General features: G+C 38.3%; 3 protein-coding genes across 4 annotated transcripts; 1 reads left to right on the forward strand and 2 right to left on the reverse strand.

The window, feature by feature from the left end:
- Positions 1-912: 912 nt before the first annotated feature.
- On the forward strand, positions 913-6,859 carry LOC149030377 (Tetratricopeptide repeat (TPR)-like superfamily protein). The gene is made up of 9 exons (XM_089142672.1): positions 913-1,119; positions 1,781-2,020; positions 2,468-2,741; positions 3,540-3,690; positions 4,683-4,905; positions 4,985-5,076; positions 5,203-5,338; positions 6,083-6,414; positions 6,508-6,859. The coding sequence occupies exons 1-9, from the start codon at positions 1,073-1,075 to the stop codon at positions 6,756-6,758; spliced, it is 1,746 nt and encodes a 581-aa protein (XP_088998798.1). The 5' UTR covers positions 913-1,072; the 3' UTR covers positions 6,759-6,859.
- Positions 6,860-6,928: 69 nt separating this feature from the next.
- Positions 6,929-7,706, reverse strand: LOC149030378 (LOB domain-containing protein 1-like). The gene is made up of 2 exons (XM_089142673.1): positions 7,500-7,706; positions 6,929-7,276 (listed from the first exon to the last, which is right to left on the reverse strand). The coding sequence occupies exons 1-2, from the start codon at positions 7,683-7,685 to the stop codon at positions 6,932-6,934; spliced, it is 531 nt and encodes a 176-aa protein (XP_088998799.1). The 5' UTR covers positions 7,686-7,706; the 3' UTR covers positions 6,929-6,931.
- A 1,097-nt stretch (positions 7,707-8,803) lies between these two features.
- Positions 8,804-15,602, reverse strand: LOC149030379 (protein NLP6-like). 2 transcript variants are annotated; one of them, XM_089142670.1, is made up of 5 exons: positions 15,086-15,602; positions 14,184-14,719; positions 12,255-12,302; positions 11,238-12,165; positions 8,804-10,239 (listed from the first exon to the last, which is right to left on the reverse strand). In XM_089142670.1, the coding sequence occupies exons 1-5, from the start codon at positions 15,393-15,395 to the stop codon at positions 9,128-9,130; spliced, it is 2,934 nt and encodes a 977-aa protein (XP_088998796.1). In that variant the 5' UTR covers positions 15,396-15,602; the 3' UTR covers positions 8,804-9,127. The 2 variants fall into 2 exon arrangements, with proteins under 2 accessions (XP_088998796.1, XP_088998797.1); XM_089142671.1 differs by lacking the exon at positions 12,255-12,302 and having other exon boundaries at positions 8,805-10,239; positions 15,086-15,601.
- Between the last annotated feature and the right edge of the window lie 430 nt (positions 15,603-16,032).

Here is a 16,032-nt window from a genome sequence, read left to right on the forward strand (position 1 = left end):
TAGTGTGCTTTGGTCTTTTGTGCATTCAGACTTTGACCCAAAGCCATGCAATACTTGTTGATAATTTTTTGAAAATGTGAAACTTCCTTATAGTTAACTTGGCCAAACAAGATGAGGTCATCTAAAGGGGGAAAAGCCCCCACCCCCTTATTTTTTGTTTGATCCCTCTGATTTTATTTTTTTTTTAGGCTATCTAGCCTCTTCCAAGTAGCTAGAAAGTACTTCAGCAAACATTACAAATATGTAAGATGAAAGTGGGTCACCTTGCCAAAGACCCCTTTTAGGTTTGAAGAATAAATCATAATTGAATATTCGCATTGATGAGAATCCCGACCTGAAACAAAATAGTAATGCAAAACATTATCCATTTGATCCAAGGAAGTGGAAATCCATAAGCATGAAGAACTTTTTCAATGAAGATCCATTCGAATCTATCATATGCTTTACTCATGTCAAGAACTTTTACCCTTTTGTTGTGTGAATCCCTAGAGTTTATGATATCTAGGGTTCAGGGAATATTACCTAATATAAGTGCCGAATGGATGTAGATCTATGGGCCTCCCCAGGTGAAGTCTGGGGTTTTCATCCTTACTATAAACACTTGAATCATGTCTTATCTTTTCCCTTTCTTCCTTATGGATTGATATATTGTGCATTCCAAAGACTTCATGACCAACTCAATATGTTATCTTGTATGATGTCTTTCACTCCTGATTTTGAAGTCTCCATTACTGATGGGCTAATCAAACATGTTTTCAAAGGTGAGATGGCGCAGCTCGAACAAGCCCAATTACTGATGGGCCTCGGTTAGGGTTAAGTAACGGGCAGCCCATTTATCAGCGTTGTGACGGTTGTGTTACTTTCTGTAAAATCGCATCTATGAGTTACGAATATAAGTGTAATCTTCAATCTTTTCGTATCCCATATTCCCATGAGCAAAACCCAGAAGCTTCAACCTGGCTTCGCAGATAACCACCACCAGATAAAGATTCAATTTTGTCTCTAGGAAGAAGGAATTTAACTTCGAAATTAGATTTGTCGACGACGGAGATTCCTCTCTTGGACGGCTCTAATGGCAACTTCCCTTCATCTCGCTGCGCAGTTTTCTCATACTACTAGGTAGGTAGCAGTGAATTGTATCCCATTTTCTCTGCTATCAGGAAATTCAAATTCCGAAATCCTTTGTTACTTTTTCATTTAATAGTTTCTCTTGTATTATATAAGATTTCGCCGTTGTATATGCTTTGGTGAAGTGTTGCAGCTTGTCTTACTTAATTACTCTCAAACTTGAGAATCATTTTGTTTTGATTTTAGTATTCTGTATTTGAGTTCCAATTGATGTTTATTTGATGAAGGATTATAGCTTTAGTCAATGGAGGTGTCAAAACTCAGCCCAGAATTTACTGAAAAACAAAAACGAAGGTTTAGTTAGCGTTTAGTTGCTATCACGTAAAATGGTTTTCAGACAAAGGTCCAATTCCCTCACCTGCCCGCTTCTGTTCTTATAAAAATGTGTTATTTTAGTTGTCACTTTGCCTACACATGGCAAATCCATGGGCAAATTAACTAATGAAACCATTTCATGGATGTTTTCTTTCTAAAATGTATCTTCGAATTCTTTTTTGATGTGTATTTTCTTTCCAAACCCCTACCCCCAGTAATTTTAAGTGCGGTTTTTTTCTTTGGCTTATCATTGTGAGAAACCTTGATCCATGTCCTTAATCTTTATATGGCATTTTCATTTTCCTAGTCAACTCAATAGTTTTGCCCATCTTTTCAGGGAGGGTCAACAATTTCACCTTTGTACACAGTTGAACCATTGGAAAAAGGGCATTCTGAATTTCTCTGCTCACCTCCAAATTAAACGATTGAGTTTCAAGCTTTATTCAATGCCCTCTAGAACCATTTCTCACCCGACCTCATTGAGATGCTTTACAACAAACGGTTCAGAAGAACTGCGTGGTGGTCATGAGAAAAAATTTGTTTCTTCTAGTGTTTCAGCTCCAAAGTACCTTCAAAGGTTGGTATTTTCATTCAGAAAATGAATATTTACTTTCTTTTAACAATGTGCTGCAGATTATTTTTAGAATAATAAAATTTGGGCATGAGTTCATTTGTGATGCCCATCCAACCTCTCTTTAGTAGATAATGGCAAGAGAAAACTATTAGGTTGGGTATACTTCTTCCAAGTTCTAGTGCTTTTGTGCCATTACAAGCCTGCACATTCCTACATTGTTGAAGTGGGTGTCTTTGCATTTGACACGATTTTTTTATTCTTCCCTTCCTGTTTCATAAAACTGGATTTGACATAGATATCTTTTGAGGCTGTTTGAATAAGTTATACTGCTGGTTATGGCTAGCATATTCTACCATGGAATGTGAATTGTGAAAGATTGGAACAAATTGATGAAGTGTAGAAATTTTGTCCTGAAAAAATTGCAAGTCTTGACAAGCTTATTGTTAACAGGTCTGACACTTTGCTTGATAGCTCAAGTAACCCCATCCATGATATGAGTGATTTTGAGAGAGAGATGCAGGATTTCTTTATTGAGGTCCAAACAATGCTTAAGAAAGGGGATATAAGTGATGCTATTGATCTTCTTCAAGCAAATTATGAAGCAGTTAAAGAGCAGATGGATGCAGGTGTTAAAGGCATGGAGCAAGCCGCTATTCTTGACATCATAGCTTTGGGATACATGGGTATTGGGGACTTCAAGATTGTTGAGTGCCTGTTGAATATGGTAGTTTCTTTGTCTTCACACAAACACACTAATGTTGAAGAATTAAAGCATGATCCAGCTATTAGAAACAGAGTGATTCTCATTTATCTGCAGTAATTTCAGAAAAAAGTGACAACTAGAAGTCATCTCATATAACCATTTATTCTTCCAGCTACTATTCCATTTTGTTACTTTCTGCATATATGTGAAATATATGAAGACTCCAAAGATTAAATTTTGTTGTTGCAACCTGTTCGGTGAGGGTTCAAAACATGTGAACAGCCTTGCCTGCAAAGCAGGGGGTCTGGCTGTGCATATTTGCCCCTACAGAACCCTGCATTAGCAGGAACGTCATGCACTGAAATGCTCTTTTCCATATGAAGGATCCCAAAGGGTGTTTGTGAGACTATTGGCTAGGATTAATTTGGGGAGAAAGGACTCAAAGTAGGCATTGTGCTTGGTAAGGGGTTTCCAGTGGCAAGAGTCCATTAGACCCCTTTTCCTAATAATTTTGAAGAATTAGTTTATAATTTTAGATGCCTTTTATCTGTATGCATGGAAAACATGATTCCTTAGGGTCAGGTCTGGAATTTATTTATTTATTTTTATTTTACTTTTTATTTTATTTTATTTTTGAAGTCCTGAAATTGAGAGGTGTTGTGGCATTCTCTTTTTCTGTTTTTAGGGAACTGGAAATGAATTGAGCATTTTTTTCCCCTTGTCTTTTCTAGCTGAATGTGGTCTTCTTTGAGAAATGTTCATTTCAATTCTTTTTCTGAAGACCTGCTATTGATATTCAGCTTTTGTTACGAACTACAGTTGAATGAAATTGTTAGCAGTATGAAGAATGGTGAACCACTACTGGATTCAGTACTGATGCATATGGGAAGTATTTATGCAGCTTTGGGGAAATTTGAAGATGCACTGCATGTGTATAGAAGAGCTCTTGAAATTCTAGAGGATGTATTTGGTATGTGCCGCTTCTGGTGTCTTACAGATGATGTGTGTATATAGTCTTTTTTCAGTGTCGGTTAACAACCTTGAATACTTGATGTTGCTACCTTCTTGATGTGTTTCTCTGATTTGATTATGCATGTAAGTCCCACCTTTAAGCTAAATTGATAAGTCCCACCTTTAAGCTAAATTGATAAATTATGATACTGAAAGAAAGCATCATGGATTTATCGTGCATTCCATAAACAATGAAGTATATTGCAAATCCCTAAATCTACTTCCAGATTAGCAGTTCTAAGACATTCACACTGTTCTGCTATTAACTTTTGGAACAGTTCATCTGTGGGTGGTTCTTTTGATTGTGATTTTAATGAATTAAAGCCAACAGCTTGATTTTAATAAAGAAACAGCTGTTGCATGTTATCTAACAGTACTTCCTTTAAATCAACTCCCATACTTTGGGATAAGAATTTAACTTGGGTCAAAAGTTTGTGCTCATCTTCCAAGTTAGTTCGCTGGCTTATAACATGGATGAATAGATTTTTTTTATTTCTTTTTTGAGAAAGATCCTGGCTATTGGAGAGCGCATGCTGTCTTTACAAGATTTTATCTTATGCATAAAAACGACGAGAGTCATCTTTCCTATATGGGATGGTATAGAACTCATTATTGTCACCTTTCCTTTCCGAAATTTGATCAGATTTGATCAACATTAACTATGGTTTGCGGATTTACAACAAGTTGACCTACTTCATCTTACATCTCAGTTTGCTTAGACTAGTTTGTCTGTGGAATTGTTGTAGGGTATCAAAATTTGTCTCAAGTCACTAGACTTGCAACAGAAACTCAGCCTCGGCTGGACTTGCATTTGCAATAAATAATTGTTAATCCTTGTCACCCAGTTGTTTTACCATTGTGTACTAGCAACCTTTTCTTAATGTAAAGAAAAATATGATAAAAATTGGTATGTTTTCCTTAAGACAAAAATTGTTATGTTTCATGCTGTAGGAAAGCAGAGTCCTTTTCTTGTTGTACCACTTCTGGGGATGGCAAAAGTGTTTGCTTCTATTGGAAGAGTGAAAAAAGCAGTAGAGTTCTACGAGCGATCATTGAATATTCTGGAAACAAGCAGAGGTACTGAGAGTGAAGACGTTGTTTTCCCTTTATTTGGTCTTGGCAATCTTCTAATGAAGGAAGGAAAGGCTTCAGATGCAGAAAATTCTTTTAAGAGGTCAGTGTGTCTTGCATATTGCTCAAGCTTTGCTTTTCAGGCATTCTAAATGCCCCCTACTTTCCCTTTTTCTTTCTAGAATTATAAGCATATATACCAAGCTATATGGAGAAAATGATGGAAGAGTAGGAATGGCTATGTCTTTCCTAGCTCACGCAAAGTGTGCAAAAGGTATGTAATGTTAGGTCCTTATTTTGCATGTGGGGAGTTCTTCCTTACCTCTATATACTTCTAATATAAGGGATGGATAGCTTGTCTATTTTCATGATATGGAGTTCATGCTACCTTGCTTTTCAGGTGATGTGGATGAAGCTATACTTTTGTACAGAAATGGTTTACATTTAATTAAGCATTCAAAGTACCTGGATTTAGATGATGAAACTATGGAGAATATGCGGATTGATTTTGCTGAGTTGCTTCATGTTGCAGGAAGGTGAGGATTCATTTTATACCTAATGTTATTAACTATTTTATATTGGGCTTTATTAGGCAACAATGGATCTGCATGTTCTCAATTATGCTTCTCCACTCTTCTACTCCAAAAAATTTGTGTATATATATATATGTATTTGGAGAGAAATCTGACTGATTGAGAGTACGTTGATTAACTTGTCTTTGAATAGGAATCATGTCATCAACATGACAGTTTTGCTAGATAATTAGAGAAAATTTCTGTTGTTGATTTAATCATTTCTTGGTTCTCCTTAATCTCATGAATCTTCTCTCATTCAAAGACTTTGTCTTGAGATGAGAATTATGTGGCCCTGGTGCGTTAGGCCTTATGGTTGTTCATCCCAAGGTCATGGATCAATTTTGTTATTCCATGGCCCAATCAGAACTTTGAAAGCAGACTTCTCAATTTCTTTGTAAGGAGGACCCCCAAAAAAAAAAAATTTGAGAAAATCTTGGGTATATTAGTTAAACAGGGAAAAGAAATAGTTCACCTGTAAAATTAATTAAATGCCGCAAACGTTTGGTGGATTGACTTTCATGCTTCAAGCTCATTGAAAAATTAACTCGTGGAAATCTGGTTCATGCCCCAAAGCTCTAGTTTGTACATTCTGTAGATTAATTTTTTCCAGCTGTTAACAGATAACTTCAACAAATTATTTCTTGTCTTCCTTACTTGTGTTTGTCTTAGCATGACATCCTCTCTTTTTTTCAAATATTCCGCAAGGGAACACGAAGGACGAGAGCTTCTGGAGGAATGCTTGCTGATCACTGAGAAGTATAAAGGAAATGAGCATCCCAGTTCGGTGACCCACCTTCTAAATCTTGCAACCTCTTATTCACGCTCTAAGAAATTTGTGGAGGCTGAGCGCTTGCTTAGGACAAGTCTTCGAATCATGATGAAGACTGTGGGTCCAGATGATCAATCTATTGCCGTTCCAATGTTGCACCTTGCTGTTACTTTATACCATTTGAAACAAGATGAAGAAGCAGAGCGTCTTGCTCTAGAGGCTATACGTATACGTGAGGAGGCATTTGGAAAAGAATCTCTCCCAGTGGGTAAGTATTGTATATCTTTTGTATAGAATGAATTGATCTGGCCTTCTGACTGGTGTAGACGGTTTTAATCACTCTGCATGTGTATCTCTGTAGGGGAGGCTCTGGACTGTTTGGTTTCCATCCAGTCCAGATTAAGGAAAGATGATAGTGAAGTACTGGCCCTGCTGAAGAGGGTGTTGAGCATTCAAGAGAGAGAATTGGGCCACGAGAGTGAAGATGTCATGGTTACTCTAAAGAAGGTAGCTTTTTATTTAGATAAACTAGGGAAAAAAGATGAAGTTTTGCCTTTAAAGAGAAGACTGTCCATGCTTAGAACCAAGTATAAGCAGTATGTTCAATTGTAGTTCCCTTGTATCTTTTTATTCAGATGTAATGGCCTTCTTTCTACTGCTTCTAGTAAATTAAAGTAAGGAATTTGCAATCTACAAAGCAACCAGTAAAAAAGGTTGGGACTTTTCTATTTTGTTTTCTTTTTCAATTATGGGTCTCCCTAATTCCTGATATCCTTCTCTTTAGTTCATTGTAGAATCCAATCACAATGAAATGGAAATTCTATTGGATTGTAGCCTAGCATTGTACCATCGTCCAAGGATAAATCACCTTGATCGAACATCACATCATCAATGGGAGAGATGGGAAGTTGAAATTGAACATCCATCAGAACCTTTAAGAGTTGATTCCTCTGTTCTTGCGATTCCAGAAATTTGGTTCTCATTGATTCCAGTTGAAGCTCCAATTCTTGAAGTCGCTTCTGAAGGTGAAAAATGGCTCCACCACTCCCGTAAACTGGGTCCCTCAGCCTTGCACTTGCTTCATAGACCATGCTCTTCACACAATCTTCTCTGTTGTGCTCCTCTACCCTCTGAGACCACCATCACAAGAAGAGAAGAAGAATAAACTTAATCTCGTCAGAAACTCTCCCAACAGGTATTGTTTTTGCATGCTTACCTACACGTAATTTCTTTGAAGTACCCAAACAAAAAAGAAGAGGATGAACATATCATTCACACTTATTTTATGGTCCTAGATGAATTTAAGGCTAAAACAGTGATAATTTATCCTAAAGAAAAGGTATAGCACTTCACCTGGAGCATTTTCATAACATTGCTAGCACCAAACACCTTGTGAACGATGACAAAGTTATCAATTTCTTCAAGAGGGAAGTAGGGAGCCAACAGACAGTGACTCCCACATCTCCGACGAAGCATCCTACAAGCAGCACAGGGGTGGTTACTCTTCACCTGTGCCTTTACTGGTGTTCCCTTGTCCATATATACTTGGAAAGGCTAGTAGAGATTCAAGTTTTGTTTTGATGAGTTGGTATTCAAATGCGGAAACTTTTTTCACTTATATAGTGAGAAGAGAAGTCCTAATTCCAATAGATGTTGACATGGGAACATCTGGGAAGGCTCAAAATTCAAAGTTTTCCAAGTGAAAAGGACTTTAAGCTGGTGGCCGTCACTTGACTGGTTTAATTTCCATTGAAAATTTTGGTTTCCAGTTCCCAACCCTTCTGGACTCTCTACAGTAATCCCAACCAGCGATTATCTCCTTACCACAAAACTACTGCTGCTGGTCAGGTTGACTGAGAACAAAAAAGCTTGATTTTGGAGCTACCTGAGGATTTGGATGAAATAATGTTTAACAGTAGTCATCACAAAAGACTTCTAAATACCTATACATCTATAGATCAAGACTCACATATGATGTAGGATTATTTTCTCTGGTGGTTAATCGGTATAGTTCTCAATGAAACAAATACCAAATGGGTTCTTTTCCCATCTTTCAGGAAGATTGCACTAGTAAGTCTTTCGTCTGTGGTGGACCTCATAGATCAGAATGATTATGCAAACAAATTCAGAGACAAAAGTAGAGGCCGTCCTACATATCCATGTCATACACTTGGCTGAATTCTGGGCTCCACAGACCGCCATGGAAGACTACTTTAGTTGTGGAAAGGAAGGAGAAAGGTGTTAGATGACAAGTGTCAAATTTTGACCCTAAATAGGAAAAATCAGTCCAAGCTTCAAGATCCTCTTCTCATCTTCTACATTTTGGTGAACAAACTGGACACGTTTGCTTATTCTGATGGAGACTCTTAGCTGTATATTAAATGTCTGCTCTATGTTTCTCTGTTGCTGGGCTTCTTGTTGGTAGTTGGTATAGTGAACAGATACAAGAGCAATCTAAGTTGAAAATGCTGATCTCATTCGACCGTAATGCTGCAGTGGGTTCAATATATCAAAAACCATTGGTTCTCTTACTCCAATTTCCTGGGAAAAGTTTTTCTCAATTTGAGTGAGTATTATGTATTTGTAATTTGCTACTCAGGTTCCACAATTTGACATTGGATTCATTCAGATCATCCAAGAAGATCTAATGAAAACATTGATTGCTTTCATCAACTCCAAGTGAAAGGGGGAACAATCTCAGATTTAAAATATAAGTTTCAAGACGTACAGCGGTATGCTTATCGTTAAGATTTGGTTAAAAGTATCACCTTTGGCCATGAGTATACTTATCGGTCTGCATGTCCCCGACCAACATCATGAAACGAGCACTTGAGCAGGCAGCTAGGAGGAGTAATGCTAGTTGATTTTCCTCTTCCAGTGGGGGAATATTCATTACAAAGGGTAACTCTACAATCTCATCAGTCAGGCACCTATTATCTACAAACTGTACTACAAGTTTCCTGCTACATTGTAATTCCTCCTCAATCGCCTGAGCTCTCACAAGAGCTGCCTAAGTTGGGAACCATGTCATGCACAATCAGTCTGATCACACGTCCACCAGACAACCTTGAGACATCCATACATTCATGGAAGTCTGCATCACAGGTCATCAAAATCCACTCCTGATCATCATCCAAATACTTGATATCAAATGTACCCTCTTCTAACTCCAGCCGTTTGACTAATTCCGCCTTCAACTTGAACAGGCCAGAATTCAGAGGAAGACGAAACCTGAAAATATCTACTCCGTAAGTTACCTTGTAGGTAACTGTTCTAACATCTGCGGTAGTTGTAACATGTGGCATCTCATGAGTGAGAGGAGCCACGGTATGCTGCAAGGCTTGATCAGGACATGATTCAGGGACCTGCTCGTCCTGACAAAACTCAGCTGCTGACCCACAAAGGTTCTCCAAATCCTTTGAGCTTCCTGCATCCTCTAGTAGCATTGCACCTAATGATGCTTGATATTGCATGGTGACAGTAGCATCAGGATCAGCACAGGTAGCAGGTGGATTTGAGTCAGTCAATTGAAATGCCAAAGCTGATGATCTACCCACAAAAACACCTTTTTGGAAAGAAGCAAATTGACCATTTAACATAGCAGTTCCATTGACAGGGCTACCTTGGCATGAACCATGAGAAATAAGGGTGTTAGTGCTCTCTTCTGCTGAGCCACTTCTTATTTTAGACTCATTGGGACTCTTACATGACCCATTTTGCTGATGAATGAGTTCCTGGTGAGCCAATAGTCCACTCGCATCAATTATTTGATTCCCTGTCTCACCAACCCCATTGCTTTCTGGTGAGACATTGGTTGGTGAATGGGTCTCCCTTTCCCCATGATCAGAAGGCTTAGAATGTGGTGATTGTTGAATGGGTCCAGTCGCACTGGCAGGCCTAGAAATGGAACCAACAGCAACAGGAATTGGGCTTGTCATGAGGGATGTCAGACTGAATGTTCCTTCGGTTCCTGGGACAGATTTAATGACATGCTTCAGCTTGGTCAAAGAACGATTAACCTTGCCGATCTTACGAGAAGGCCACCGAGAAATTCCATGCTGCCTACAAATTCGTTTCATGGTAGTAGGGCAAACTGTAAAACCAAGAATCAGGACAAGATCATAGCATTTCAATAACTCCCACCAACCAAAACCAATATGTGAGAAATCAAGCAGTTGACATGAGGAAAACATCGAAGCAAGACAGCAAAGCAGCAGCACTTTTAGTGTTTTAACCAATATAAGTTACACAAATAGACTTCATCTTTCTCCCCCATAGATCAGGAGTTGTTCTGAATTTCACCTCTGCCTTTCCACTGCCAATCCCAAGCCCAAATAAAAGCTAGTCAGATGCATCACACTAGCAGTTGGCATTCGAAACATCTGACAAACCTAAGTAAAGAAAAACTTAAATTAAGCTTGTGAGCCTTCCCTCAAAGGGGAACCAACTCCTGATGTTACAGTGAAAAATCAGTTAGTCTGACATTGGGCAAATTTGGTCAATTTCAGATCCTATCCTGAAGATAAATCAGTCATAGTAGACTTGGTATGAGGCTCTCACCTCTTTACATCAGGAAGTTTGAGACAACATAAGATTCACGAAGTCAGCAACATTAGCAGTAATTAAAAAGATGAATCAGGCAAATAAGGGGTCGGCAGTAAGGCAACCAATAGCCTCATAACCAGCCCACCTGAATCCAAACTGACTAATATGTTTGGCTTGTTAGTTCATCATTAAACAAGCAGGGATTGGGATTGATTGTCAGACACAATGAACTTGTGTATCAACTGCAATTCCATCCATAGCCCAACGAACCCAACTAATTTGACGTAGTTTGTGCATGTTCACAGTAAGCATTAAATGCCCACCCTTTTCAACCTAATAAGTAGGTGAGTTCAGACTGGACATAAAGGCTCAGGCACCCAACTTAATGCCACCCCTAGTTGGTAGAGATTTGGTGTCATGTGGCACATATCCACTTACCTAGATAGGATAGGGAAATATTATATCCCCTATCTGATGCAATTGTTACCCTGATCCCCTTCTCTTAATCAAGGATTATTTATCAATGTAAACTGATATATAACTCACCACCAAGACTCTTTGCAGCAGCTTTGAGACTACCAGCAAAATATTGTTGAAGGACCTCTAAACTAACTGACTCGTCTATCTTGCCATGACTCCTCTCCAATGATTTCTTTATAACTTTATTGTCCAATGAAGTGACAGCAGTGTGGCCTTCATCAGCATTGACTAGATTCTCTTCATCCTTCTGAGCACAACCATCTCTGAGACAATGTTCTAATGAATTTGGCTGCACCGCCTCCACCATATTTGGTAAGCTGCCATGCCCTGTAGGGAATTTAGTGCTAGGGAATACTTCAATTTTGGAGTTGAGTTTCTCATCAGCCCGATTTTCAATAAGTTCAACAGATCTGAATTCCTCTTCCAATGCTTTCCCAGAAGCAACCACTAAACTCCTGAACTGTTGCTTCATAGTTTCCAAGATAGCATCTAACAAAGCTTCCTGCTCTCTACAGTCTATGATGCTAGGTGGCAAAAAGAATTCCAGAACATAATTGTCACTGCCTGTATGGGTGCTCCTTAAGCAAACAGCAAAGCAGCTAGTTAAGCCAAACATGCGTGCGTAGTGTACCAGGGGGTACTCTGTTTTGCTGAACTGGGTGATATCCCTGGAGAAACATGACTTATGTGATGCAAATGCCCTACCTGCCACCCCCTGTCCTTTCAGTAAGTGATGCTCAGCACAAGCATCACGGAAACCCCACATGTTCGGATCTACAACATAGAATGCTACATCAGTTGACATGCAGACCTCGCCCATGCAGCTTTCATCAAAGCTTGTACAGGTCTTCTTCACACCACCACCATTGGCTATAACACTGCGATGTGTGCACGGAACCCATGTTTGTGCCAAAGGAAATTTGTGGGTCTCACATACGAGGGTTAATATCTCTAAGATTTCGGCCAGGGCATTTTGGCGACCTTCATTACATATCTGTTTCAAAGACACAGCCTGTGATTAATGATCAGAGGAAAAAAAGGCAAAACAATAAGCCTAATATCGGGGACACATCAGCAAATCACCTGCACATTTGGATGATCCAGTACTTTGGAACTTTTAAGATTTACTGCCTGCCAGGGGAACTGATATTATGTTTCTAACAATAATATAAATGAAAGATATAAAGTCAATAGAAACCAATGAGTACGGCCAAAAAAGGACAGACAACACAAGAAGTATCAGTAATTGTTCTAGTATTTAGCCAACATACTCTTCCCTCATCTTCTTTGTTTTACTTTTATAGGTGAGGGACTGGTACGTGAGTTCTAACACGGTATGCTAGCATCCCATGGTTCTCTCCCCCCTCCTACCCATTGGAAATGAGTCTTTTATCCCTCAAAAGGAGGAAGAGGGAGAGAGAGAGAGACCCATTGGATGCTAGCATACAGTATTCTGTTAGCGTCCTAGCCTTTCCCTTCTTCTATATCTAACCTTTTTTCTCTATGGAAATTGTTATTTATTATTAGGAGGTGAAGAAGAACAAGAAACAGACAAGAGGCCCCAGAATACAAGGCCTGAACCTAAAAAGGCTAGGCTTTTAAAACCAAACCTACAGAGAAGAAAGAAAGTGTTTCACAAGACAATGATAGTTTTCAAACTTCACTTCAATTAAATTTGTGGGCATGAGGTTCAAGTACCATGGCCATATCATGACAAATACACAGATGGATACTATTAAGATATGACATTCCTTTTCATACTTCACAAACATATATGAATGATGCTAATTTACTCATAATCATTAAATATGTAAAAGAGAAGGTACATTCTTTTTCACATTAGGAGCTGTTGTTTAATTTAATTTATATAAAAAAATTAAATCAAAAGAAGTAAAAGTTAAAACAATAAAATGCAAAAATGTATGCAGATAAATGAATCAGCAAAACAGAGGGATCCGGGTACAAAGTGCCATTAATGACATGTTAATCCATTCATTATGTTAGATGAAAAGCCTGAACACTAAAAGTACTTGTTTCATGAAATTCCTGCACCACTAGACAGTAACATTCATCCACAAGACTCAACAAATGATGCAGAGGCATTAACATGGTTTTATTTCTATTATTTTTTTCTTTTCTTTGAGAAGAAAGTTGAACTCATGACTTATTGTAAGGTATTGGCCTTTAGTATTGGCCTTTACCAAGGTATTGAGCTTTACCAAGTTAACCCCTTGGATTATTTTGACAGGAAATTATTAATGTGCTTATGTGAGTATTCTTATATGAGCAACAAAACTACACTTCAGCATAATTAATGAAAGGAAACCTTGTTTAAAATCGGTCAAACCACTCAACCTGGCAAAGGAACAGTTCAAAGTCATGAAACAAGGCAACTCTCCCAACCCCATAATCTATTGCTTAAAACCAGATAATTCCTTGAGGAGCTCTGTTACCACTATAATAAGAGCTTAAATCTTGGGATGCAGAGTTATAGAGCTGCCCTAGCTTTTTAACAATTTCACGTTCCAGCAAAACAAGCTCCCAGCTGAGAAAAAAAAACAGTTGCGATTCTTGCCCAATAAAGTAACAAGAGTGTGCTGACCGATTGATGAATCCTTCTCTACAAAAGTATCAAGACCATTTACTCTCAATGAGTGATCTTGCTATAGGTCTCTTTATTTGACAAATAAACAGTGGATCGGTTACCTAAGAGTCAAGCATTCAGTATTTTGAAGGATCAAACATATTAGAAGTAATACTTTCATCAATCTGTACTAAAAACAGCATTCATGAGGCATAGGATCTCCATTGAAGATTATGTTGCATGCAGTACAACCCCTGACTTTGAGCACCACAAATTCCCGATTACAATTAAGTATTAACAATATGAGTTATCACATCAAGAAAACATAAAATCTTCCAAAATAATATTAGTAACAAAGAATGACAGACTATTTTAATGATCAGAAAATCATAAACAATTACGAAAATATTCAGATGAAGGACACAAACCTCGAGAACTTTGCAGATTTTGTCAACATCAGGAGCATAATTAATCTTCTGGGAAGTCATTATAAGCTCAAGCACACCAACACAGGACTCCAGAGGAGGATCAAAGATAGGCAAAGCCAAGGTTCCTCTCACGTTGTAGTTCAAAGCATGGTTAAGTCGTAGATACTCTTTGCTGCTATAATACTGCACATTTGGAGTCCATTCAGGCAATTTTTGCCCAAAAACACGGCCAGGTAGCCCCAGATACTCACCATTCTCCCCGTCCACAGAAAACATATACGTCAGAGAGACTGTTCTAAATTGAAGAAGACCACCGTTGTGCGGATCGAGAACAAAAGGTTGCCCGGAAGTTGTCAGTACGTAGCGTTCCCCATTCTTTACAGGTGCCCAAACCTGAGCAAGAACATGTCCAGTCGATTCTTTGAGGTACCGAAGCGCTTGCATCATCCTCTCTTTGATCAAGCAACCTTCTGGAAACTCTTGCGGAACCAAACCAAGAGGATTACTTTTTTTTTGGTGAAGACCAAGAGGATTACCTGCTCATGCAAATTAGTAATAAACGTGAAAGCTGAAACTTTCTAGCACCACAAAAATTAAAGTAACAACAGCAACAGGACGGATCATCGCTAACTAAGTAAGATCAGAGTTGGGTGCAAACAAAAAAGAGAGTATCCTCCAAATTCTAAACATCTCTAAGTTGAGGAGGTGAGAACTTTGAAACATTTCTAATGGGGGCTTCGAATTATAGCTGAAAACGAGAGAAAAGTGAGATATATCAAGAGGGTCCTTAATTATACAGAAAGGAAAAATCAGTAGCATAACATCCCTGAAAAAATTTCAAGGAATTCAATCTGGGTAAGGAATGAACAACAAAGACAAAGAGAGAAATTTGACAAACTTACATGGGAGCAGTGTAGAGAATTCATCAAACCGATAATCTCCCGTCAAGGAATTGGCGTTGCGAGCAGATGGGTCTTCATTGGCATCCAAGAAATCTGCTAAATACGAATAAGTCTGTTCAGGTTGCAGGGGAAGAGAGTTGTGAGAGGCTGAAACGAAAAGAAACGGAGAAACAGGGTCAGTGAAGTCAGGGCTCTGGTTCTTGTCAATCAGGTGCGATGAGCCAAAATCGAAGTCAAGATCCATGATGGAATCACTTCCTGTGAACTTTGGAGAGAAAGACTCGACTTTTTCTTCTTCTGGTTCCCACATTTTTCTCTTCTTCTTCTTCTTCTTCCGATTGGAGTAATAAGGAGAGAGCAGAGGCACAATGACCAGAGATGAGCATAAACGGCTTCAACCGAACCCATTGGTTGGAAAGTTGAAATATTTGCTTTTATGCAGTGATAATCATATTAATATAATATATCTGCTCCTCCAGTGGTTCCTTGGAAAGTTGAAATATTTGCTTTTATGGAGTGATAACCATATAAATATAACATATCTGATACAGTGCTTCTTGGTACGTTCACATTGGATATTCGCTCCTTCCATTTTTGGAAAGGTAATCTTCCCTTCCCGAACTAACCTTCTGTTTTTCCTCTTTGAGAAATTTTCTGTCACTTTCCTCAGTTTCTCAATTTATCAATCAAACTCTTATAAGATAAAATTATATCAAAAACATCCTTTATCATAAAAAAAAAATCACAGTTAAATGTTTATGTAAATAAGTCATATATTTTAAAAAGACAAGAATAATCTTTGAATGAAAAACTCATGCTCTTCTTGCTTTTTCGTCCCTCTATTATATTATAGTAGGGACAGGAGGTCATGCTAAATTATTTTTAATTTAATACTATATAATATGAGGTGCCAATGTCATACCGACAGTATATATTGAATCATGCCA

The sequence above is a fragment of the Hakea prostrata genome, chromosome 1 (genome assembly GCF_041222555.1).
Source record: "Hakea prostrata isolate BN-2017 chromosome 1, UWA_Hpros_2, whole genome shotgun sequence".
Taxonomy (NCBI): Eukaryota; Viridiplantae; Streptophyta; class Magnoliopsida; order Proteales; family Proteaceae; genus Hakea; species Hakea prostrata.